Raw genomic sequence first — 24,933 nt, 5'->3', positions numbered from 1 at the left:
TCTAATTGGTTCGGAAATACTACAGTGGGCAGATGGCTTCACATAGTGGTGGTGCGTGGCAAAAATTGCTTTAAGAAGTTAGTTGTGGTACGACGGACGTCGAGCTTATACGGATGGTATTTTGTATTTTACCTCAGGTCGATCGTTATTTTGCGTTATAATCTACTATTCTAAATTGTAATCTGAATATTAGTCTGTGGTTTGAGTTACATAGGAATTATAAACCTCATTTGTATGCGGCTAATGAGCAATTACATTTCAAATGGGTGTGTAAATGTATTTTAAAGAAGGTTTAATGATAATCAGACAAAATATAAATCGTATAAAACGTGTTTTTAAAATTGTAACTAATATAATTAATTTAATTTATATATATATAGTTAATGTTAAAATTATTAACTATTGGTATATAATATAATTTTTAGGTAGTATATATCATAACTGGACGTCTATGCGGTATACGAAATTCCACCGGTATAACCTCGCCGTCCGCCGTTCTAGAATGTAAGTGCGTGCTCCTATTTCACCATGCCTCCTGCTGATAGAGGACAACTCTTTGTTTTTAATTTATGTTATTATTATTAATTACTTAAGATGTCATGTGGAACATGGTTTAATGGTTGCAGCTCCTTACAAACGTTGTGTAAAAAAAAAACATGGCGATTAAAAAGAGTGGCGGAGAGTTTATTGCCAGTTCTTCTCTTCCGTTCTACGCCCTTGATTTGAGAACTGGCACTTAATGTAAAATTAGAAGCATTAATATGTATTTCTTTACTGACAAGTCATAAGTATACAATGTGTTACCCATATGATTAAATGATTTTTGAATTTGAATTTGATCCTATGGTCGCCACATCAGCGTTGTGGATTAAGAGAAGTCTCTTAATAGTTCTCTCTCTGATATTGTTATATCAAAATACAACATCGAGATTTTATGGATGTTGGAAATTACAGAGAACCGACGCTGTGGTTAGATACAACTTTAAAAGACAAGCTTTAACGTCGTATAAAACTCAATTAATTTTAAATTTGAAGCAATGTTTTTGTTCAATCAGTCTTCTCTAGTTCTATAGACATCCCCGAAGGCATGGACTAATCAAAAGTTTGTGTTCCACTTTTATAGCCGCAGAATTAGTTAAAGTTACATCTAGCTTAAGGCTATTCAATTTAGTAAAGGGGTAAAATGAAAGCCTTCTTTGTAATTAGACTTTTAGCTTACACTGTGCACCAGTGGTATTTAAAGCAAAAAACCTGATTTTGTGAGTATTTTATATATGATACTAGCAGACTCGGCCAAGCGTTGCTGTGGCTAAGGTTTTTGTTATATTACATAGTAGCAAACTATTCAAGGGAAACGGTAGGAGAACACCAGTCATGGGGACCACCATGCTTTTTTGGTGGTTAAGTCATTCAATTGTAGCTTATGTGAAACGTTGGTACTTTCAACACAGCGCCATCTGTTAGAATTGTGACTATCAAATAATAAACAAATATTTTGCAATAAAATAAATTGAGATGTAAGCTATCCTATCTTTTAAGTTGGATCACTACACACGGTGTGCAAATTTGATTGATATCGGTTCGGTAGTTTAGGAGTCCATAGCGGACAAACAACGTGACACGTAATTTATATATATTATGATTTGTAACCCACTTTACAATGTATTTATTATTATTTATTAACAATGTAATACTTCCGCATTTACCATGGAGACTGTTCAGAAGAGTTGCTCGGACTAGAACCTGCAGCTGAGTTTCAAGGCAGAATACAAAATACCATCCGTATCACCTTGACAACTGAGCGTTTCTTAAGGCAGTTTCTGCCGCGCACCACCACTATGTGGAACCAGCTACCTACTGAAGTATTTCCGAACAAATTCGACTTAGAAGAGAAGGTCCTTCAAGAAAAGAGCGTACTAATTCTTAAAAGGCCGACAGTGCGAGTGTCCATGAGCGGCGGTATCACATAACAATTAACATCAGATGAGCCTCCTGCCCGTTTGCCTCCAGTAACATAAAAAAAACAAAGTTAGCCTCATAAATCTTTTGTATAAACAATTGAATACCGTTACGGACACTGAACAATATAGATTACAAAGCTGGTAAACGAAGTTGACAGCCAGATGTTGGTCCAGGAAACGGCCGGTGAGTAGGTAGCGGAAGGGTCGGCCAGTTTCTTTTATCAGCTTAGGCTTTAGTGACATTATTTGTATTCTTATGTAGATATATTTACGCAGTCGTGCTGGACGGACGTTAATCATTAGCTTGCTTTGCTTTGTAATTTTGTTTGGCCATCACTTGTACCAATAAACGGAACATTTACAACTGCACTTCGAGTTTCATTTCGAGAGTACAGCGGTGGGTCAGATCGAGCCATCGTACGCTTATAAATACAGTATCATATTTACTTGTTGATGTGGATTTTAGGAGAATGTGGCTCAAACTTGTAGGTACAAATTATAGTAGTAGTTTATCGATGTTTAAAAAATGGGTAGGTCTTAAAGGGTAAACACGAGAGTTCTATGTATTAATGCCACGTCAATAATAATATTAGTTGCATAATAAATTGTTTATGTCCTACCAGACTTCTATACAAAAAAATTATAAAAATTGGCTACTAACTGTTACACAAGAATTTTAAATAAAGTATATATAACTCATATACAGTTTGTTTTAAAACAAAACCAATATTCAAATGTAATAATGTCTTAAACTCAAACTCAAAATAACTTTATTCATATAGGTGTAGCCAAGTACACTTATGAACGTCAACGAAAAAGATGTTAAATTGATTCTAAATTAACATTTACTTCCAGTTCACAAGGGCGTAGAGCGTGCAAGAGGAACTGGTAAGAAACTCTCCGCCACTCCTTTTTATCGCCAAGTTTTGAGTCAGACAAAAGCAGCATAAATATTTGAACTGGAGCAAATCAATCCCAAGGATTAGGATCATTTAAATAATCGTCATATTTATAAAAAGCTTTATTGATTAATTTACGTTTAACGAGAGTTTCAAAATAAATTGTTTATGCCTGTTTACCGAAGTTATACCTTTAGGGTTCGACACACCGAAACCGTAATTGTTATGGCCGAGAATACCCTTGGATGTGGTACACACTTGCCTTAAAGGTATGAATAAAATAGACAGAGTTAGTAATTTATCCCTTTAGTGATATATCGGACTTCAACCCGTTCGAATAATCAATCTGTTCAAAACAATTCCGAATCCCAACTTAGGGTTCATTAAAATACGGTATTAAAACCTTTTAGTGAAGTTTTAACTAATATTAAAAAAAATAGTATGAAGTATAACGTTGTATGCTGGGTTAATTGGATTATTCTAGATTTATGCAGTTGGGCAGCGAGCCAATTTATACTTTAAGCTCACACACTATTAAACTTTTAAAGGGAGCGTTCAAGTATTACGTAACGAATTTTGGAGGGGGGGGTCCTTTTGTAAAACGTTACGATGCGGGGCGGGGATTGATTGACGCGTTACTGTTAATATTATTCGACTTTCTACTTTACACCACATAATGGTAACCTTTAGGTATAAAGAGTCACTAGGTGGTCACGAAACGTTTTACTATACTTGGTTACAGTACTGTACTTGGGTACAGATAAACGTTACGGCGCGTTACACGGGGGGAGGGGGGTCAATAATCTCCAAAAATTGCGTGACAAACATTTCAAGCAACGACTACATTGAACAGTTGACAAACGACAACTATAGCATTTATACGTTGGTATGTACGAGTAGCTGATAAGAAACCAACGTTGCAAGAATCCATGGTTGACGGTGAGCACGTTTGTGTGACCGATCCAGGTGACTGACGGACTGAATGATCTTCAAACGTCGAGACAGAATTAAGGAATTGTGGTTATTAAACGTGTTCAGATAAAAAAAAACTTCCAAGACTTCCATGAATTATTTAATTACCGTGTTAAATTTTACTATTATTATTTTTTCTAAATTATTATTATTACATTTTTTTTCTTAACAACCAGCGCTGTCGAACACGTCTGCTTCACAGCATAGTGCTGAGCCAGGGCCAGTTACTACCACAACACACACACATTACACACTTAAAATGTACCATATTCCTTCTTTTCTTACCATATTTTTTTGTTATTTTTCTTTTTTGATTATTTTTATTTTGTGTGTCTCTGTGTGTGTTTCGTTAGTAATAAATATTATGTTATGTTAAAATAAGACGTATAAACGTTGAATCAATTAATAAGTAGTTCAAAAATTGTATTGAAAAATATGATTTTCCTTTGTTCATCTAATATGCTTAGGAGATGCTTCTGTAACCTAGCTAAGAATGCCTGATTTGCGTTCAATTTCAAAATATTTCTAGTAGTGTCCTTTGTTAGGTAGCTTTAAGTCTGTTTATTTTTAAATTTATATCGAAAAAAGTATTTATAATATTGCTTACTTGTACAAAAGACTGATCTCTATGACCTACTTTCTAATTGAGAAAAAATATTCAGAACACAAATAGGTAGCGTCACTGGCTTTTTGTTTGTTTTTCGACATTGTTATTTTACAGTTATCAATTCATTCAAATCGAAGCTAAGTGAATATGTTAAACAAAATTACTTTTAAATTCATTTCTTATAATTACTTTTAATTCATATTTCTTTGTTTACTTTTATTTTTAAATTTATTGCATGTACGGCTATATTTTATTGTGATTATTTTAAGAACGACTACAATGTTATGTTATCTAGAGTATTATTCTCATGTAAGTGACATTTTTTGTCTTTTTTGAGAAATAAAGTCTTTAAACCTACAGTTAATAAAAAAGTCACTGTAAATATAATAAAATTAAAACTTTAATACTAGGCCTATACACGGTACTGAGAGTCTTCCACAAACAGTACACTTTGCTCATTTACAGTGCATTGAAAAATTATCCGATCCTAAAGTAATGCATTTGAAATTCATGCAAAATACGCAGAAATCCATTATCAAAGCTATCCCTGCCACGTGTTCATTGTAAATTGACGTTTGATTAAAGCTGCAATTGATATTGTAAAGCGTTTAAAAAAGCCTTTTGAGGCTTTGACGCTCATATTTCGTTGACACTTTTGGACTGACACCGAAATGAAACTATAGGAAGGGATAGCTCTAAGCGGTGTATTGTAGGGATTCTGTAAATTAAACCGAACGAATTTTGCTCAAACTACACTCAAACAAGGGCAGGGCGTCACTGGGCTGGAAGAGCTGAAGTAGTGTATTTGAATTTCTAATATCTAAGTTTTTTTTCGTGCAAGTTTAATTTGTATTCATCTAAGTAGGTAACAACTAATAAGTCTTTACCTATGTAATTGAAGATTCTATCATCAGCATTTACAGATATAATTATCTTTGAATTGACACACAGTACCAAATTAAAATAAATTTTATTCGTAAGCTGAATTAAGTTCAGTGGCGGTTGTTGTATGGATATGTTCAGATATATTTTAAATGCAACACTTTGTTTGAAGCTGGGTAACAACTGGCTTTAATCGTTCAGAACATGAGCTTAAAACCAACATTACATTGGGAGTAATGGGGTTTCGACGCTGGATTAACATAAAACTAACTTGACTTTCGTTCGTAGATCTAAGTGACACTTATGTTATTGGACATTATCGGAAACGAGAATGTTAAATTACAATTTATGAGTGTGGTAAAAACTAAAGGGCTCATATTGGCTTCAATTGTTTACGCTTTTATTTATGAACTAAAATATATATATATGCAACTTAACTAATGTTAGGTTACATAACTGCCGTTTTAATTTAATTTTAAATTCAGTAATTTTTTAGATGGTATTAGTAAAAACAATTGTGGTTGTTTTCGCCATGGATAAACCGAAATTTCGTACAATTTTCGAATATGTGTTTCTACGTAAATACCGCTGCGCCAACAACACCAAATTTTAACGTCGTGTACTGGTCTAACACTGCTTCCATAAACACGATCCATTATTGGTTCAATCCTTTTCGATCTATATTAAGTTGAAGAATGAGTCTCGCGGTCGGTCGACAACGATTGCCGACCGACACACGCCGTCGACTTTTTGGGTCTTAGGAAAAAAATAAAATAAAAAAAATACTAAAACCTATTCGCCCATTCAGGCCGAGCAAACAGCCCGAGCTGAGCTGTAAAGGCGAAATTCCTTTCCAAAAAAAAAATTATTTTTCATAATTACTACAAGAAACAAAGTAATTTTTAGCTCATTGTAAGGATTTAATTAAAATATGTAAATTAGATTTATTAACCAAGAATATTTCGTAAACAAAGATAATGAAGAAATGTTCATCTAACAATAGAACAATAGATTTTCTTATGTATTTTGTTAAGATTTTCCGACTTTTACGCTTCGGAAGAAAACTGTTTTTCATTAGCAAACATTGAATAGAAACTGAACTGTTATGAAAATATTATCATTTTTTAATTATTAGAAAAATATTTTTAATTATTAATTATTAGGAAGTATTGAAAATTGAGAGTAAATTTAGGTTTAACCGAAAACAAGTTCGTGTGTTTATAATTTGATGATCAAGCCATCATCAAATTATTATTTATACAATTTAATGAATTTTGTTATTTTTTACATTTAAGATACTATATATTTTATGTTGTAGTTTTTCCTTCGTTGTCTAGAATAGATTGCTTGAAAAGCAGAAGGCCGCCTGTAGTAATGATCTCAATACACTGATTTTTAGGAAATGTTAAATAAATAAATAAGTATTTCAAAATAAATATTATCCCGTAAGTAATATCCATTATATGCATTCAACTTAATATACAAAAAACTAGACATATAGTGGCAATAAATCTTTAAGCATAGATTTTTAGGTAGGTAAAAAGTATCTTAAACCCTTAGTTGTCGAACGAGGGGAAAGTTGTATTGAATATATTATATGCGCTTATTACCAAGACACACATTAACCTAGGTTTTAACTGGTGAAATTGTGGCTGTAGCAAGTGGGCCCAAGTGGGGATTTTGGGATCTACTAAAGCGTGGCAGATTAATATACAATGGGATACCTTGTACCCGGTTACCTCCACCAAATATAAGCCCCTTATATATGGCCGCCCGTCAAGGATAAAGGATTAAATTAGTAACAAAATAATCATCAGAAATTCTCAATCGCGTCAGATTAAGGTAGGTTAATTATATCCTAGAAAGTATATATGTCACTAATCTGACAATTTGCAAGTGACTAAAGAAAGGGGAGGGCTGCAAAGTGGTAAAAAAAAAGATGTGGTGTCGTGGGACACCAGGTACGAACGAAGTTCCTTCGGCTAATGCAAATGTCTTAAAAGACTTGATAAAAAAAATACAAACATGAGGGAAGCAATACCACCTTTTCAACGGCAACAACGATAAACTCTCTTTCCTTCACTTTCGTATTATCTTTTTCTGCCATTTTTGGGAAGCGTGCACGCGTGTGTCCTCCTTGCCGACGAAACACAGACTATAAAATATTGCGCAATACTCGCTTGTGTATACGACTGTCGCGCCTGCGCACGTCGTATTTAACGGTTTTATTCCACGGACTTTTTCTTACGGTTTTACTATCACATTTTTTTCAGATCGGTCGCGCAGCAAAGTCCCTATCTCCTCCAAGCCTGCCGTAAGGAACTTTGTTCCAAAAACGTCATCTCTACATACTCGAGCGTGGCTTAATTTTTATTTTATTTTGAAGGAAATAAATCAAGCACAACGAATCCCACAAGCCGAAGTAACAAAAATTCGTCGATAAAGTTTAATACGTGCCGCTGCGTGATGGCTATAATCCCCTCTCCACGTTTGTATTCCTTTCTCACTTTTTCTCTATCCATTAGGCATTTTAATTTTATCACTCTATTATTAACCTATTAAGCGGACTCAATTTACCCTCTACAAACTTAAGTCGACTTGAATTGTGATGATATCGTCAGCGGTGGTGAATCAGTGATATTAATGATGAAAAGCGTGCCTCGGAAGAGTAGGTACCTAAAAATATTTGGCTGACTCAAATAAGAGAAATTTCCATTCAAATATTCATAGTTTAATTAGATTTCCCATTTCTAAGGCTATGAGGAACGGAGTAGTTAACTTTTGTATTAAATTTCAATAGTTTTCTGCAAATATAAAGCCCAATACAACATAACAGTATCACAGAATAATACAACAGATAGGTTTTAGTATAAAATACCTATAAACACAACGTTTTGGATGTCTAAAAACTTCATACATAGTAATTTAGACAAAAATTTATTACTCCGTAATAGATTAAAATATTTAAAAAAAAGAGTGCCCTCCGCGCGGAAGAAGTGAAACTTAGTAATGTGGAAATGAAAATAGGAAGCATTCTCTCTCGCTCTATCTCTTTCTATTCCTTCTCTACAAGAGCGTTAAACGTTTAATGCAACTTTCTTGGTCGCATTAGAAATTTCACTTCGAAAACACTAACTATTTTTACAGTATAGAAACTGGCATGAAGCAGACTTCATCAAACTCAACAATTAAAAATCTTTATTATTTCCGTACATCGTGTCATGTGTGCCCTTTTTGAGAGGTTAGTTTTTGCTGAGGATCGGTGTCGTTTCCTAACGTTACTATCAGGCACCCTAAGGCCTAGGCACTGTGGCACTACCTAATTGTTTTCCTTTCCACGTAACAATCTCAGTTTTCAGAGTGTCTTTTTGGGATCATACAATAAATATAAAGTTATGGTGATGTGAAAGTGATAGAAAAATATTATTAATCGTTTCCCACCTGTATGTCTATGATATTGCGTTGTTTTGCCATTCTAATAAAACAAATGACATCGTGTTCTCTTACATTATCTCTGACATGTACTTAAATAACTTACTAACCTAATTATGTAGCAACATTTAGACGTTCGAAATTTAAATATTTTAATCTAGAAAATCATGTAGTGTGTGAGTGTTCACGTGACAAATGTTCCTTCGTTTCAGCATGTCGACGACCTGGAGAGGTTTGCCTATATTTCCAGTACAACCGGTTCCCGCGCTCTGCATCCAAGAGCTCCACCCCCATCATCTGTCCCCCTAGTAGGAGGACGTCCAACGCTCCGCTGACTACTCCTGGTCGTATAAAATTGTATCTTTATTAAATTTAAAGTCTAAAAAATTTAAAGTAAAATAAAAGAAAATCGCATCTGTTGTTTATCTGTTCTATACAGCAAAGGATTTCAATTAAACAGCTGCCTCTTGCAGCGAGTATAATAACAACAATCTCTACACATAATACAACTGAAATCTTTTTATTTTAGATTATGATTCCAACTTCTTTGTCTTCGTTTACTTATTTGAATTCTCATTAATCATTTGTTAATCTAAATGTATCTTCAATGCTATAATGACCTCTTATGAAGGGTAAGTGTGTCTAAGAAAAATATAATAATAATAATCTAAAGCTGTGTAAAAAGGCTTACTATAAAGTTAACGATTTTCTAGTTGATAAAAGGTCCTGGGACTAGTGCTAGACAGGCTACTTCTAATTAATTTGCGATATTTATTTTAAAATAAGTGTTGTTTGACATAGTCATTTTGTATGATGATTTCCTATTTTAAAAGAGTACCGAAGGTCTTTTACGCCGACTATTCCTCTCGGCCTACACCCTCTGTCTTCTTTGCCGATGAGTGCCGATTCAAATTTAATGACGTGGAATAGGACTTATATCTTATATTCCATAATAAACATATTTTATTTTATTTATTGTTATTTAAATTGCAAACTGTCAGGTTCTGTTACTTTATTCATAGGATTTAGGATACATATTAAAAATCATTGTGTATCAAAATTTAAACACTACTTAACCAATAACTTTTAAAAATTTGAACGGAAATTATTATATCGATATACCCGCAAATATTAATTCATTTTGGATAAATTTTTCCATGTGTTTTTTCTCATCATTAGGCCTTAATTATCAGACCATCAATTTGTAACTCTGAATAGCGATCTCACAGAAGATCCATTGAAGTCCGGGTTTCAATGTTGATTTTACCTTAACACACAATGCCGTCTAATCTAAAGCACATATCAGCGCTACGGATAGCTAATTTTGGAAGTTGCTAGCAAAAACGTCGGGATCGATTCAGCTTTCGCTATTAAAAGTTGCAGAGGCGCGACTTTTATGGTAAAGAACATGACTTTCCTCACAATGTATTTTTTATTGTACTTATATTGTTTACCCATTCAAACTAAAAATAACTGCATACAGGTAAACAAGTACACTTATGAACGTCAAAAATGATTACATTAATTGTAAGTTTACATTTACTACCAGTTCGCAAGCCAGGGGCGTAGAGCGGGCACGAAAAACTGGCAAGAAACTTTCCGCCACTCTTTTTAATCGCTAAGTTTTGAGTCATACAAATTGTTTGAACTGAAGCAAATCAATTTCGATCGATTAGGATCATTTAAATATTCGTCAAATTTATAAAAAGCTTTATTGAATAATTTACGTTTAACGAGGGCTTTGAATTTATTTAGTGATAATTCTCTAATTTCGCTTGGGAGTTTGTTGTAAAAACGAATACAATTTCCATATAAGGAGTGGTTTATCTTCTGGAGCCTGGTTGGTCATACACTCAAATTAGTTCTGTTTCGCATATTAATACTGGTGAAAATCACTAGATATTTGGTTTAAAATCGTTTATTTTACAAAGCCAAGTTTTAAGCGCTTATAATTGCTCACAAAACATACGAAAATGTAATAAAAACAGCTCATTATTCTCGTATCATAATATAATTTTAAGCGCTGATTTTGAAGACATGTTTATTGTTTACTCATTAAGAATTTGTTTACATATTACCTGTAAAGCCTTAATTTGTCCGCGTACACTGTTCATATTATTTAACGTATCCTACTTGATAAGACGTGTTCTAGCAACTAGTAGGTAATTTTTTATATTAACATTTTTTATATATATAGAACAAGGAAACGAACAAAGTTCACTTGATATTAAGCGATACCATACACGACCAGAAGTCTTGATTACAATACGGCAAATAATTTTCTTTCCATTGGTACAACAAATGCACTGCTGTCACCAGAAGGGGCCCGTGGTACGGCCGGTTGCTCAGCACAGCACTAGTACAATAAAATACTTTTACAAAGCTTCTAATTTAGTAGTACAGAGTTGTATTTCCAAGATTAACCAGAGAAAAAGTATTTGCATTTAATTAGTTTTTATATTATAAATTAACTATTAATTACTTAAGATGTCATGTGGTACATGGTGTAATGGTTGCAGCTCCTTACAAACATTGTGTAAAACAAAAAACTTGGCGATTAAAAACAGTGACGGAGAGTTTATTGCCAGTTCTTCCCGTCCGTTCTACGCCCTTGATTTGAGAACTGGCAGTAAATGTAAAATTAGAAGCATTTAATATGATTTTTTTGTCGTTCATAAGTGTACATTGTGTTACCTAAATTAATAAATGATTTTGATTTGATTTAAATTTTAAATAAGTGTGACGGTAGTTTCACTTACGATTAAGTCTACCCGCATTTTAGCAACAATGAACACAACATACACAGTTGGCTCATTGTTTAAATGTGAAAACATTGATACACTGATGTACAAATACGAACACGATCCAATCTGGAGGCAGACAGCTTTGGGTTGCTATGTCTTGGAAATATTGAAAGAGATGCTTCAATTTAAGTAAGTATTTTATTGATTACTATCTCGTTCCACAACTGAATGAGGGAACCACCACTATGTGAAACCAGCTATTAACCTATTTTTGAACCAATTTGACGTGGGGTTCTATAAGTAAACAGCGTACCAATTCTTAAAAGGCCGGGTATTGCGATCCTTTTAGCAGTTTAAGTGGGCGGCGGTATACGTTAACATCTGGTGAGCCTCCTACCCGTTTCCTGGCAGCTGGCACAAGCACTTAAATCCCTTAGCGTTAAGCCTTAAATTTTTTACGGTCCTACGACACTCATTACTAAGAAGGATTTAACGCCTGTGACGTCACCAAACGATGGGCTAATCTTTCAATCACTAACAATAAAAATAAAATAAAAAAATAAATAAATCAGTGGCGCTATAACCTTTTTAGGTCTGGGCCACAGATCTTTGTATCTTTTCCATGATCATTTGTCAATCTAATAAGCAAGTAGGTGGTCAGTACTTGACACACGCCGTCGACTTTTTGTTTCTAAGGCAAGCTGGTTTCCTCACGATGTTTTCCTTCACCGTTTGAGCAGCAAGGGATCGAACCAACCACCTCAGGAATGAGAGTGATTTCACTGTAAATCACCTGCTCCCATCTGCTTTATTTGCATTTAATATGACTATTAAAATATAACAGAAAGAGTCCAGTATTGCCCCATTAGTTCTGGACAGATAGAGTTTTGGGTTGACAGATCATCATTCGCAGTTGATGATCTGTCAACCCCTCGTCTTGTTCCAGGTTTTTGTGATAGTATAATTATTTTTACAGCGTTACATATGCACCTAGACTTCCACCTTATATCGATGACTACGAAGTGCCATCGGCGAACAACTCAATAGACATTTACGTTCGACCTATGATGTTGAAAAGGGAGTATTTAGATGATGCCTATCCCATAAATTCCATTTTCCAGTGGAGGTATGAATTAGTATTATTTGTGTGTCAATGTTTTTAACGCACTTAATTAACCTTTACAATAACTGCCCTGCGATTCTGTAACTCTAAAATGACTGCTTCACGACTGATTTGAGAGCGACCACCGATGCGAAAACCACTGTGTGAGTTCGAAAAGTGAGTTACAGAATCGCAGGGCTGTAGACCAAAATAGTCCTCTCTCGGTAGTTTGTGGTAATGACACGGTAATTTCTATGCACAATTACTTTCATAGTTCTCTAATATGACCTTACTATCTCCTATGACGATGAAAATTTCAACTCAGTCATAGAAATGAAACATCAGGCATCTGTTGAATTAACTTAAAAAAAGGGTAACTGATACTTCCTTTTCATATTCTATTTTGATGATGTTTAACCATAGAACATATCCCACAAGTATGTTACTGAGTTTAGTAAAATTTTAGACTTAAGTGCAATGTTAATAACACATTACGGCGCTTGGACAGCCATCCTCTTTAATGTCTTTTTTTTAGTAGATACTGAACACGTTTATCACCTTGGATTTTATACCCTGTCATTAAGTGATTACGGCACGTAGCGCTGGCAATACCCGAAACATAATTTAAAAAAATACACGCAATAAATTTTTGATTAAGTGTAACCGTAAAAGCTGTTAAAAACAACGGACACTGACAAGAAACAAGAAAAACGTACTTGATAAAAATAATAGCTAGGACTAACCTTCTGAAAAGGGCACATATGATTCGTTGTATTAATTTAACGAATTACATAGGCTAACGGACCTTTTTCATTGTCTGAGTGAACTGGTAAAAGGTCTATTATTTGTTAGTGCCTATAGTTAGTTAATTTCTTGTATTTTTTATTATGTAATTTTGTTTTTCCTAATTAACTTTTGTCAATTTAGGGTCGCCTGTTAGGGCAGGAGTGTTTTTATAAATAAAAAATGTTATTGATGTATATTTTATTATAAAGGGTTTTTCAACAAGAACTTTGTTTTCTAAAACAAAATAAAACAAAGAATTTAGAGGAAAATGAATAAAATTTTTATTGTATTACAAAGAGAAAAGTTTGGCAATTATGAATGAAAAATAATATCTGGCAAATGTCCACCACGACCACGCTGACAGATGTTGATTCTTTCATCAAAATTTTTAATCACTTTTTGGCAAAATGGAGGGTCTATTTCGTTAATGACATCACGGATTTTGAGTTTTAAGGCTGCAATCGATTCGATTGGCTCCGTATAGACTCTGTCTTTAACATAGCCCCACAAAAAATAATCCAGTGGTGTTAAATCACACGATCTGGCTGGCCACTTAACAGCTGAATTTCGCGAAATTATGCGCTCGGGAAATTTGGTTTGCAATAAATTGATCGTTTCATTGGCTGTGTGACATGTGGCACCGTCCTGTTGAAACCACATTTCAGTGATATCCATGTCATCAATAATAGGCCAAAATTTAGTGGTTAACATCTCGCGATACCGTGATCCATTGACTGTTACCGCATTTCCAGCCTCATCTTCGAAAAAAAACGGCCCAATCACGCCTCCAGACCACATAGTGCACCACACAGTAACACGTTGAGTATGCAAAGCCTTCTCAATAATTGCTTTAGGATTTTCAGAAGCCCAAATGCGACAATTTTGCTTGTTGACGTACCCTGACAAATGAAATGGGCTTCGTCTGAAAAAATGATTTTTTCAGAAAAACCAGCAGGTTGTTCCTGAATGAACTGAGCGAATCTGCGGCGATTTGAATGGTCGATCAGCTTTAATTCCTGCACCAGTTGAATCTTGTAAGGCTTCAAAGCCAAATCCTTTCGCAAAATTCGCCATGTTGTGCTTTTGGATAACCCCAATTGTTGAGAACGTCGTGCAATTGACAAATTTTGATCTTCTTCAACACTGTGGCTCACGGCGGCGATGTTTTCTGTTGAACGACCCGGTCGAACACGTGTTGGTGTTGGCACATTTTGTACCGAGCCTGTCGACTCAAATTTCGCGACCAAATTCTTAACAGCGGTCTCAGAAGGACGATTATGCTGGCCGAAAATATCACGAATTTTACGAAATGTAACTTTAACAGAACCACCATTTTTATAGTGGATTTGAATTATTTTAATGCGATTTTCGAGCGAAATTGAATTCATTGTAATAATTGCCAAAGCACCTGCTACGAATACCGCCAAAAACTAAATGTCAAAACTATCACGTTCTCGGTGTGGCCACAATTGAAAAACAAAGTTCTTGTTGAAATACCCTTTACTTTTGTTTTGTAAAATAAATATATTATTAGATAGCTGACCCCACGAACTTCGTTTCGCTTTAATGTATTTTAAGCACTAAATATTTCAATGTTTTTAAATATATTTTCCAATTTTTCTCTCCATAAAAACCTTCTTAAGAGTTCAAGAATTAAATAAAAAAATACTCTAATTAGTCCAATCATCTTCTAGTTAGCTGTTGGACGAAGCGATATATTTTGCGATTCATTTTTAATTAAATTTATTTTAAATTGATGTTGATATAGGCCTTTCATATGCATCAAAAATATTCTAATTCGTATGATCAATACTCTGTGTGAGAAATAGAACAGTATTTTTTAATTTAATGTAGGCTAAATTTTTGTGGCCAAAGATTCATTTATAATTTTGTATGTTTCTGTGAGAAAAAAATAATAATCAAAAAATTAAATATTATGGAAAGAAAAAAAAGAATAAGGTCGATTTTAAGTGGGTATTGTGTGCGCGCTGTGGTTGTAACTGGCCATGGCTCAGCATTATTCTGATGAGCAGACGTGTTCCACAGCGCTGGTCATTCTGCCAGAGACTACAACAGTTGGTTTACGCCTCTGACGCAAAAAGAAGATTGTATTAATAATAATAGTGGAAAAAAATAATAGTAAAAATTTACAAATGTAAAAGTATATTGTAAATAAAAAAAACAATATTGGTTGTTTGTAAAGTAGGTTTACGATCGAGATGTTTACGTGATAACGTCTTATTGGTGATATAAGTTTTTGGGAAGTAAGGAATTAATGAAGATAAAATCTCCATTCGTTTGTATGCCGCTAGAGTGAGAGAGACGGAAGATCGGTCCACTCACTCGAACGCTATGCCAGCCTCCGCTCGTGAGGATTCCGCGTGATAAGTTTCACGGAATGACTGGCAGCGCTCGAGATGAGACGGGAGATCGGTCCGTCTCTCTCTCGTTATACCTGCGATCGCGCTCGTGAGGTTTTGGTGTGACACAAGTTTCTGAACATGTCACCCGACTAAAACGATTTTAAAGACGTTATCACGTCAAAAAAAAATTGTTATATACTATAAGAAATAGATAAATCAATATTTTTCTTTATCATTACAGCTTCGGTTTTCTTCTTCGCTACAAGAGATCTGAGCTCCAGACATTCTACACCTTGCCTTTTTCAACTCTCGTTTGGACTTGTCTAATTTGGACTCTATTTCTGAGCGCATCAGTTTTCTATTTGCTAAGCTATTGGGAGAAAAGGCTTCTTGGTGGAGAATGTTGTCTTCATCATGAAATTCTAATGGCGTTTTCTGCTTATTGTCAACATAGTAAGTAAACATATACATCCATTTAGGTGTCGGAAATTAATACAAATTATTATTTTATTTTATTTTATTTATTTCTTTGATAATAAAAACACGTGGCATTTTAATTTACAATTATAAATATATATAAAATGAGATTTCATTAAATTATTTTGCATAAAATATAAAATACTAATATTTCATAAATTCTCTTTACGAAATTTTAATTTTAAAAATAGAATTTCTATAAGGTAATTCGCCCTTCCCACTCTCTCTCAATCGGTCTAATTTGCTCTCTCCCTTTCGACAAAAACGCTGCACATCTTCGTGACGTTTCATCCGTAAAAATTTTACCCTCATGCGCGCGCCTAAAGAAGTTTCAATTCAAAAACCTTTACTTACTCAATTATGAGTAACAAATTGTCGCTTAGTTAGGAACACTTGTAGAACGTAAATTGTATTTTAATGGCTTTTCAACGACAAAATTTATTTTCAGTTCTGCCCCTTCAGGCAAATCTTTCTTCGCGTCGCATAGCGTACTTAATTTTCATTTTGAGTGCATACGTCATACATTGTTTTTATACATCGAACCTGCTCTCTCATTTAGTGAACGATAAAGATAGAAGATTGAATTTAGAGGACTTAGCAAATACCGATTATGAGTTTGTGATTATTAAAGACATGAATCTGATAACCGAAAAGCATGTAAGTAAACTGATGGAATTATATTCCAGAGACAACTTTATACATATAGACTATGTATTAACAGTATTCGTAAAGTTCTCAGCTTGACCAATTTTTAAATTAAAAGTCTGTGTGTATTTTTTCATTTAAAGTTTGTACATACACATACTGTCGGTATTTTTAATTCATATTTATAAGGATAGACCACCCCAATTTTTTTAATATTTTGGCAATATAAGCAATGGCCGCTGAATCAGCTAGTATTGAAGTTTATATAAGCATTTAACAGATTAAACCGCGAGTTTATTACAGAAATTCATTCAATTGTAAATAAACAATACGCAATTAATTAAATTTTAAAGGTTTTATTTGACGTTAACATAAATTTGCATAATATACAAGTACCTGTTTCATACGTTTTGTATTAAGTCCCGTACTACATTTTGATGTTTTAAAGGCCACTTAGTCACTGTAATTCTAACAATAAATTTATTTCACAGATTCAACAAGTGTCTATAGACAAATATCTCAGAACTGTAGAGGAAAAAATATATAAATCTAAAGTAATGGATGTCTACTCCGCCCTTGAAGCAGTGAGGGACACAAAAACTGCCGTACTCACAGATTATGTTACAATTTACCCCGTCGCTAAGAGATGTAAATATTTCTTACATAATAACGGAAAATCGTATAACGGCAGTTATCGTTAACGTACCTATACCGCGTCATGTTCAACTCAATCGAATTCAAATTACGGAAGTCCACGTGTGTATTATTGATAAATTTGATTTGCGCCTCTCAAATCGTGAATTCTCATCGTGAAAACTCGTGAATTACGGCACCCTTTTTCTGTCTGTGTAAGCAATTAAGACTTTCTCTAAATGCAAACATTACCGTGCATCATCGACATTTGTCTGGTATAGAATAAAATACATGTCTGCAATCTAAGACAAATATAGAGTTTGCGCACTGGATAATTTATTTTTAATACACACAGACTTCCATTACGTATGAGATTGAACTGAAAACTTACACTATATAGCAATTATAAATGGTTAATATATAATTTTTTAATTTATTTTAAATCCCTTGGTCCGTGGGGTCCTAGCGCTATAAGGCTTTTTAAGGAAAATAGCAAAAAGGTTAGTCGACATCACAGGAGACCGAAGAGCTGGCAGCTACCTCGGACAAAGGTATAGTCTAGCTATTCAAAGTGGGAACGCTGCTAGTATCTGCGGAACCTTGCCTAAAGGGACTCCTTTTAAATATATTTTATTTATTTTAATGTTAGTAATTGTTTTTTTTTTGTTATAGATTTTGTTTTTATATCTCATTGAATTTAATATTTATTAATATATTTAAAGTAATATAACTAAGCTATTATAATTGATTTATTTAAAAATTATTATATTCGGTTTATTAGGTTTACACTATCACACAATTCAAACTAACGTTCCTATCATTTATATTAAAATCTGGACAAACAATATCAAAGACGACTGACTATCTTTTGGTCATTATTATAAGAGTTTCAATTACCTGATTACCTCGTAACTTGTGTATGTCTTAATGTTTAACAATTACTTGAACTAATATCCAATGAAAACCCAATATTAAAATTGTAATCGCGTCCAGAATCGCTGTTGAAATTGCGTGGTACAGCGAGTTGTTTGACGCCACACAAAAAATCAAGAGACGGAATTACGTAAGCTGGATCTATAACATTATTTGGGCCTTGACTTATGTCTGTCCCTGTATTAATACGAAAATAGTGCTTAAAATCACCTGCCTCTTGCACACATAACACCTATATACCCTCGTCAGATTATGAACATTCCTATTCTTACCTCCCCCATTCGAAATGTATACTGTTTTTCTCGTATATTTTATTGCGACTTTATCTCAAGTTCTAATACATAGAATGAAGTCATCCCGTGAATTAACAAAAATGAAATCTTTAACTGATTTTAAAACAAATTTATTGTACTTAAAATTGGTGTAATTAATTATGTAATTATTTAAATCTATTTGTATTTGCAACTTCGATTTTATTCCCTTTGAACTCTTGGGCCGTGGGGTTCAAGTGCACAGGCGCTAATTAAAAGTTGAAGTTGACGCCTGGTAGATAGTACCGGTGACCCCAGAGCTGGTGCTTTCCTCGCTCAACGAATAAGTATCGCAATACAGCGAGGAAATGCTGCTAGCGTTAAAGGTACACTGCCACAGGGACCAAACTTTTACTTTTATTTTTATTATTCCTATGTAGGTTAAGAAAATGTAAATACTGTACTTATATATTTAATTACATCATAATTATTTCATAATTTGTATTCTGTAATGTTTTAATTAATTTTGTTGAACAGTATTCGATAATCATGCACAATGCGAACTTATAGAAGTGAACCTGTATTCGAAAGTGAAGAAATATATGTTTACGTCTAAAACATTCCCGCTAACGGAGCAATTCAAAGTCATGTAAGTTTTGTCTAATACTTTATTACAATGTAAAAAAAATGGTTGTCTGTAAAGTTGGTTTACGGACGATAGTTTAACATGACAACGTCATAACAAAACATTTATAAAATCATTGCATACTTTTATGAATAAAATATATATTTTTTTGAATTATCACTATGTTGTATGGATAGAAGAAGAGAAGAGTGAATCCTAGGACGAACACATCGAGTACCGTACGAACGAGGTAAAGTTCATTGGTTCACAGCTGGGTTTCGAACCTAAGACCTCAGATGAGAGTCGCAAGCTATAACGACTAGGCCAACACTTCTCATACACAATGACAATCATACACATGGAAATAAATGTATATAATTTTATTTTTTAGAACTCTGCGCCTTAAAGAAGCCGGTCTCCTTACAAGGACCTTAAAATGTGATCGCTTGATTAAATCGTGCAATAATATAGTAAATCAAGAGCAGGCGGGCCTGTCCCGCATCTCTACCCCTATGATCTTATTAGCAGGGTCTTATGTATTGGCTTTGTTAATTCTGATTGGGGAGAAAATTCATTTCAAATTTTGTCATTTATGGCCATATATTGAGTGAAGAGAATTGTGGTTCATAATCCTTCTTTCCTCGTCAAACGTTCTTGTCTTTTTGTGAAATAAACGTTAGACATTAATTATGTGTTTCTATATTCCGCGCAACAAAGTTTTTCAAACGTGGTATTGTTAGGAATTATTTATGTTAGTTTATTTATTCATGCAGGCTACATAGCATCATCATTCTAAATATTGATAAGGAGTGAAACATATGAATTTGCTCAATGGCACTATAAACCACCAATGTGCCGTATTTTTCATGTGAAAAAAAGTACAATAACAATTCTTTTTTATAAAAATCGTACCACATTTTATTCAAATTGCAATTAGCTATGGAACAAAATAATTAATTCAATGAATAATTTCTTTTAATACTACGGAAAACAGGTAAGTCTAATTAATTATACTTTAACTTATTTTAACTCAGCTCGTTCAGTTTTAATGATATGTTCTTGAAAACTACAACTTCAAATTTCAGTGTTTCTACCTAATATTCAGTTTTAGAAAATAACAACTTTCACTTTTCAAGAATGTGGTACAAAAATGTTATACAATCTAAAGTTCGCATATTCACCATACATAATGACGTGCAAATTTGTCTTAAAATGTAGTTTTAAATAGAAGTTACATTATGGTCTAAGATCCCGCTATACAACGACCTTCACCGGGATGCTTATTTAATGAAACTTATTTTACATATAATTTAATATGTCAATAAATATAATCCATATGGGTTGCCTAGCAAATTTCAGTCCAGAGTATGTTTAATTAATTTTAACCATACATTTAACATTTCACCGGTATGATTATTAGATAAATTCTATACCAATAAAAAGTATGAAGCCCATAGAATATGCAAACGTTAGGTTGTTTTTAATCAATTAATTATTTATGTGTATATTTTTTATGTGACACTAAAGTATATATACATCTTTAGTATAAAAGAAGGTTATAGTGATACATATATAATACTACCCTGATTAAAAATATTGATTGAAAAAAGTTCAAATAATTTACTACATGCAAATTATAAAAAAAAATTTTTTTTTTAAATATTAATTAAACATACTCTGGACTGAAATTTGCTAGGCAACCCATATGGATTATATTTATTGACATATTAAATTAAATATAAAATAAGTTTCATTAAATAAGCATCTCGGTGAAGGTCGTTGTATAGCGGGATCTTATACTATTATGAGTCATATCATTATAGTCAATTCTTATATTTTTTTATCAAATTATTATTCCGGTTCAAATTAATATTAATTATAATTTATCACGCAAATCATCATTTATAGAATAATACACTTTTTCCAAAGCACATTTAAATTTATTTTAAATTCTAGTAGGAAGGAATCGTTGAATGTTTTTGGTTAATTATTATAAACCTTGATTGCCATACAAAAGGTGTTTTTTCTATACTATTCAAGATAAATTTTATTAAATATAATAGAAGCAAACATCTTACAGTCCCTCCATCGCTCAATCTCATGTAGAAATCATAAAATGTAATAAAATGGGTTTAAGAGACTAAAAATAGTTGTTTGTTTGAATCAACAACGCCCACGTCAGCTTCTAATCTGATTATGTTTTCAATCTTTGAAGTATTTTTGAATTAATTTGATATAAAGTTAATACAACTGTATTTCAAATATAGGTATATAGATTTAGGAACTATTTTTGGAAATAACAATTACGTAGATTTAATAGACTTAATAGTGGACACCTATCTGATTTGTAATCTTTATAGTATGAAATTAAAGTGGCTTTATTATTATATCTTAAAAAAAAATAAAAAACATCAATGGCGCTACTACCTTTTTAGGTCTGGGCCTCAGATTTCTGTATGTGTTTCATGATCATTTCTTAATCTAATAGGTGATCAGCCTCATCTTTTTGGGTCTAAGGCAAGCCGGTTTCCTCACAATGTTTTCCTTCACTGTTCGAGCGAATGTTAAATGCGCACATAGAAAGTCCATTGGTGCACCAATGGACACACAAGCCGGGGATCGAACCTACGACCTCAGGGATGACAGTCGGACGCTAAAGCCACTAGGGCAAGACTGCTCTCATTATCTTAATAAGGACACTATAATTAGTCACGTATTATAATAAATACTTAATATAAGATGTAGATAAAATAACAATAATTAAGAATAAATTAAAATTAACACAAAAAATTAATTTAAAAAAAAGTCCCTGTCCCTTTAATGCTGACAGCGTGGCAGTGATGCAATACTTATTCGTTGAGCGAGGAAAGCACCAGCTCTGGAATCACCATTACCGTCTACCATGCGCCAACTGCGGGTTCCACATAGTGGTGGTGGTAATTATCCGAACTATCCGAACTAATAGGACTTCTTTTAATTCTTTCTCTGTATCAAGATTACCATTAATATGAATTTCACAACTAGCATGAACTTATTAAAAGTGCATATATTCCAAAGCTTTCGCGAAAGCTCTAATTAAATGGTATACATCTTCAATGACAACGTTCCTGTTTGTCAGTCCTGAAAGCACCTTGTTATAGTTTCAAGCGCTTCATTATATTATATAATTTATAAACTAGTATAATATATACTAAAGCAATTATATGCGATAGCTGAATTTTGCAATAGAGCAATTATAGTCGGCTCATTGGTCTAGTGGTTAGTACCCCTGACTGCGAATCCATGTGTCCCGGGTTCGATCCCCGGCTGAGACAAACATCGATGTGATGAGCATTTGGTGTTGTGCTTAGGTCTTGGGTGTTTAAATATGTATTTATATGTCTATCTATCTATAATATGTATGTATATCCGTTGCCTAGTACCCATAACACAAGCTTCACCAGCTTAGTATGGGACTAGGTCAATTGGTGTGAATTGTCCAATTAAAAAAAAATTAAAAAAATATATAATAAACTCATGAGTGAATTGTTACCCATGGAGCATAGGCCGACATATTGTACAATTTGTCAGTGAAGGTCACCAGTAAATCATCATAAAGCATCAGACGTGTCTATGAATCCTAAACCATATGATAGATATAAACATAGATAATAATAAAAATATTGCATTTTACAGGTTTATATGCTACAGGTACTAACGATCTTTGTGAGAGGCTGGTGGCTATAATACTACTATAGAAGTCCTGTGGTAACAGCTGACCAGCTTTCCATCGCGAAAACAGAGAAACAGATACAGAGAGATATAATCATACTATATACTATGACTAAACTAAAATAAGAAACAAAAGAAAATAAAAATGACAGCAAAACACAACAAAACAAGACAGAGCTCAGATTACAAAACCCTCCGTATCATCACGATATCCGTCGTTCCGCTACTGAGCGTTTCTGAAGGCAGTTTTTGTCGCGCACCACCCCTATATGAAACCAAGAAAAGAGCGTACTAAAAAGCCCGGCACACTTGCGAGCCTTCTGGCATTGAGAATGTCCATGGGCGGCGGTATCACTTCACATTAGGTGAGCCTCCTGCCCGTTTGCTATATAAAGAAAAAAAATACTTGTTCTTTAACCGAACAGTGTCGACGGCAACACAATTGCTTTAGAAAGGTCTCCGTACCCACGTAGATTGATGAGCCTCAAGCCAGAGGCACCTGGGGATGTCGACAGCGAAGAGGTGAAACTCCACCAGGCTTCAAGATGAGCGTTGAGTGAAAGGGGATGACGGAATCACATTGTGTAGTTCCATGGAGCATTCTCCGGAGTGCAATCTATAGAAGACTGAAAGGCGAGCAACTGAACGGTGATGGTCAAGACTCATGAGTTGAGATTCAAGGAGTGAATTAAAATCCTCGCTCCAACAGGAAATCCACCCTGTCACGGTCCCCATACAAACCACTTAACCACGAGGAAATACAAGCCTGTCATATTGAAATTTCTTTGTTACTATTTTTCTTTTTTAATAATACCTGATCTATTTAAAACATACAATTTTACAATTACGGTAAATTACAGGGAAGGTAGAACTCAATTTGAAAACATTCTTAATTTAACATGCATGACACACCTCTTTTATTGACACTTGATTTTTGATTGGCGTTTATTATGATAAGGGTAAGGGTAGACCAACGTTTTTAAATATGCTAAATTGCCTCATCGCCTTATTTATAAAAGAGTGATTAGTGCTTTCATATTATTTTGCTTTTAATGTCTAGTTTCGTAGGCACGAAATAGGTATACAGCAAATACTGTTTCGTTGTATGTAATAATTACACAATCATTAATTAATTAATTATTTAATTTTTATACTGGATTGTTTTACGCACAAATCTAAATTAATTTAAATTATTAGGCTACGTATGTACGTTTGAACAAAAACAGTATATGTATACGCACGTTGTATTAAGTACCTACGCATTTCCAACATAAAGGAATATCAATAGATTCAAAAGCAGCAGAACTCTCTCGCTCAAAGTTGGATGCATTTAGAATGCTAGGATCCATTCGAATGAGCTACACTAGGCGTTTACTAACTTTTGTAGCATTGAATATCGATTGATTGAATTGGCTATCGCACTAAACAATCTAATTTAATATAACACGTACTACTTGTGAGATACATTGAGTTTCCATGCGATGACCAAGTCATCATCATCATCATCAATGGCTATACAGCCCTTTGTGGCAACCAACCCACCAAAGCAGCCTCGGTCTATCGGGTTTTCTCTTGCCACCGGATTGTAAATTCAGTAAGGACTTTGGGGTCTAGTCAAAAGTCACAACAACACAAGATTTATAATATAGACATGGTCAGTATAAGATGTTGTTAGGTTAGCTAATTACGTAATAATTTAAGACAGAAGGTTCTGACCTTAAGTAGGGACTGAATTAACTGACTTGGTATTACATGAATCTCACAACTTTTTACGGTAGAAGAACTGCGTTGTGAGAATTGTTTTTTTACACAAGTTATGTATGTTATGTATTTGATGGCATACTATTGGACAATGCGTTTTTTTGCGGCATATACGAGTAATACCTACAATCTACATACAAATCTCAATC

The 24,933-nt window shown here is 33.7% G+C and overlaps 1 protein-coding gene across 1 annotated transcript; it reads left to right on the top strand.

The window, feature by feature from the left end:
• Nucleotides 1–9,368: 9,368 nt before the first annotated feature.
• Nucleotides 9,369–19,923, top strand: LOC125052018. Its single transcript, XM_047652658.1, has 6 exons — nucleotides 9,369–9,385; nucleotides 15,990–16,201; nucleotides 16,674–16,882; nucleotides 17,362–17,518; nucleotides 19,225–19,336; nucleotides 19,704–19,923. The coding sequence occupies exons 1-6, from the start codon at nucleotides 9,369–9,371 to the stop codon at nucleotides 19,921–19,923; spliced, it is 927 nt and encodes a 308-aa protein (XP_047508614.1).
• The last annotated feature ends 5,010 nt before the right edge of the window (nucleotides 19,924–24,933 follow it).

This window comes from Pieris napi, chromosome 8, assembly GCF_905475465.1.
Source record: "Pieris napi chromosome 8, ilPieNapi1.2, whole genome shotgun sequence".
Taxonomy (NCBI): domain Eukaryota; kingdom Metazoa; phylum Arthropoda; class Insecta; order Lepidoptera; family Pieridae; genus Pieris; species Pieris napi.
The sequence above is the reverse complement of the archived record's forward strand: the minus strand, read 5'-3'. Positions and strand labels throughout refer to the sequence as shown.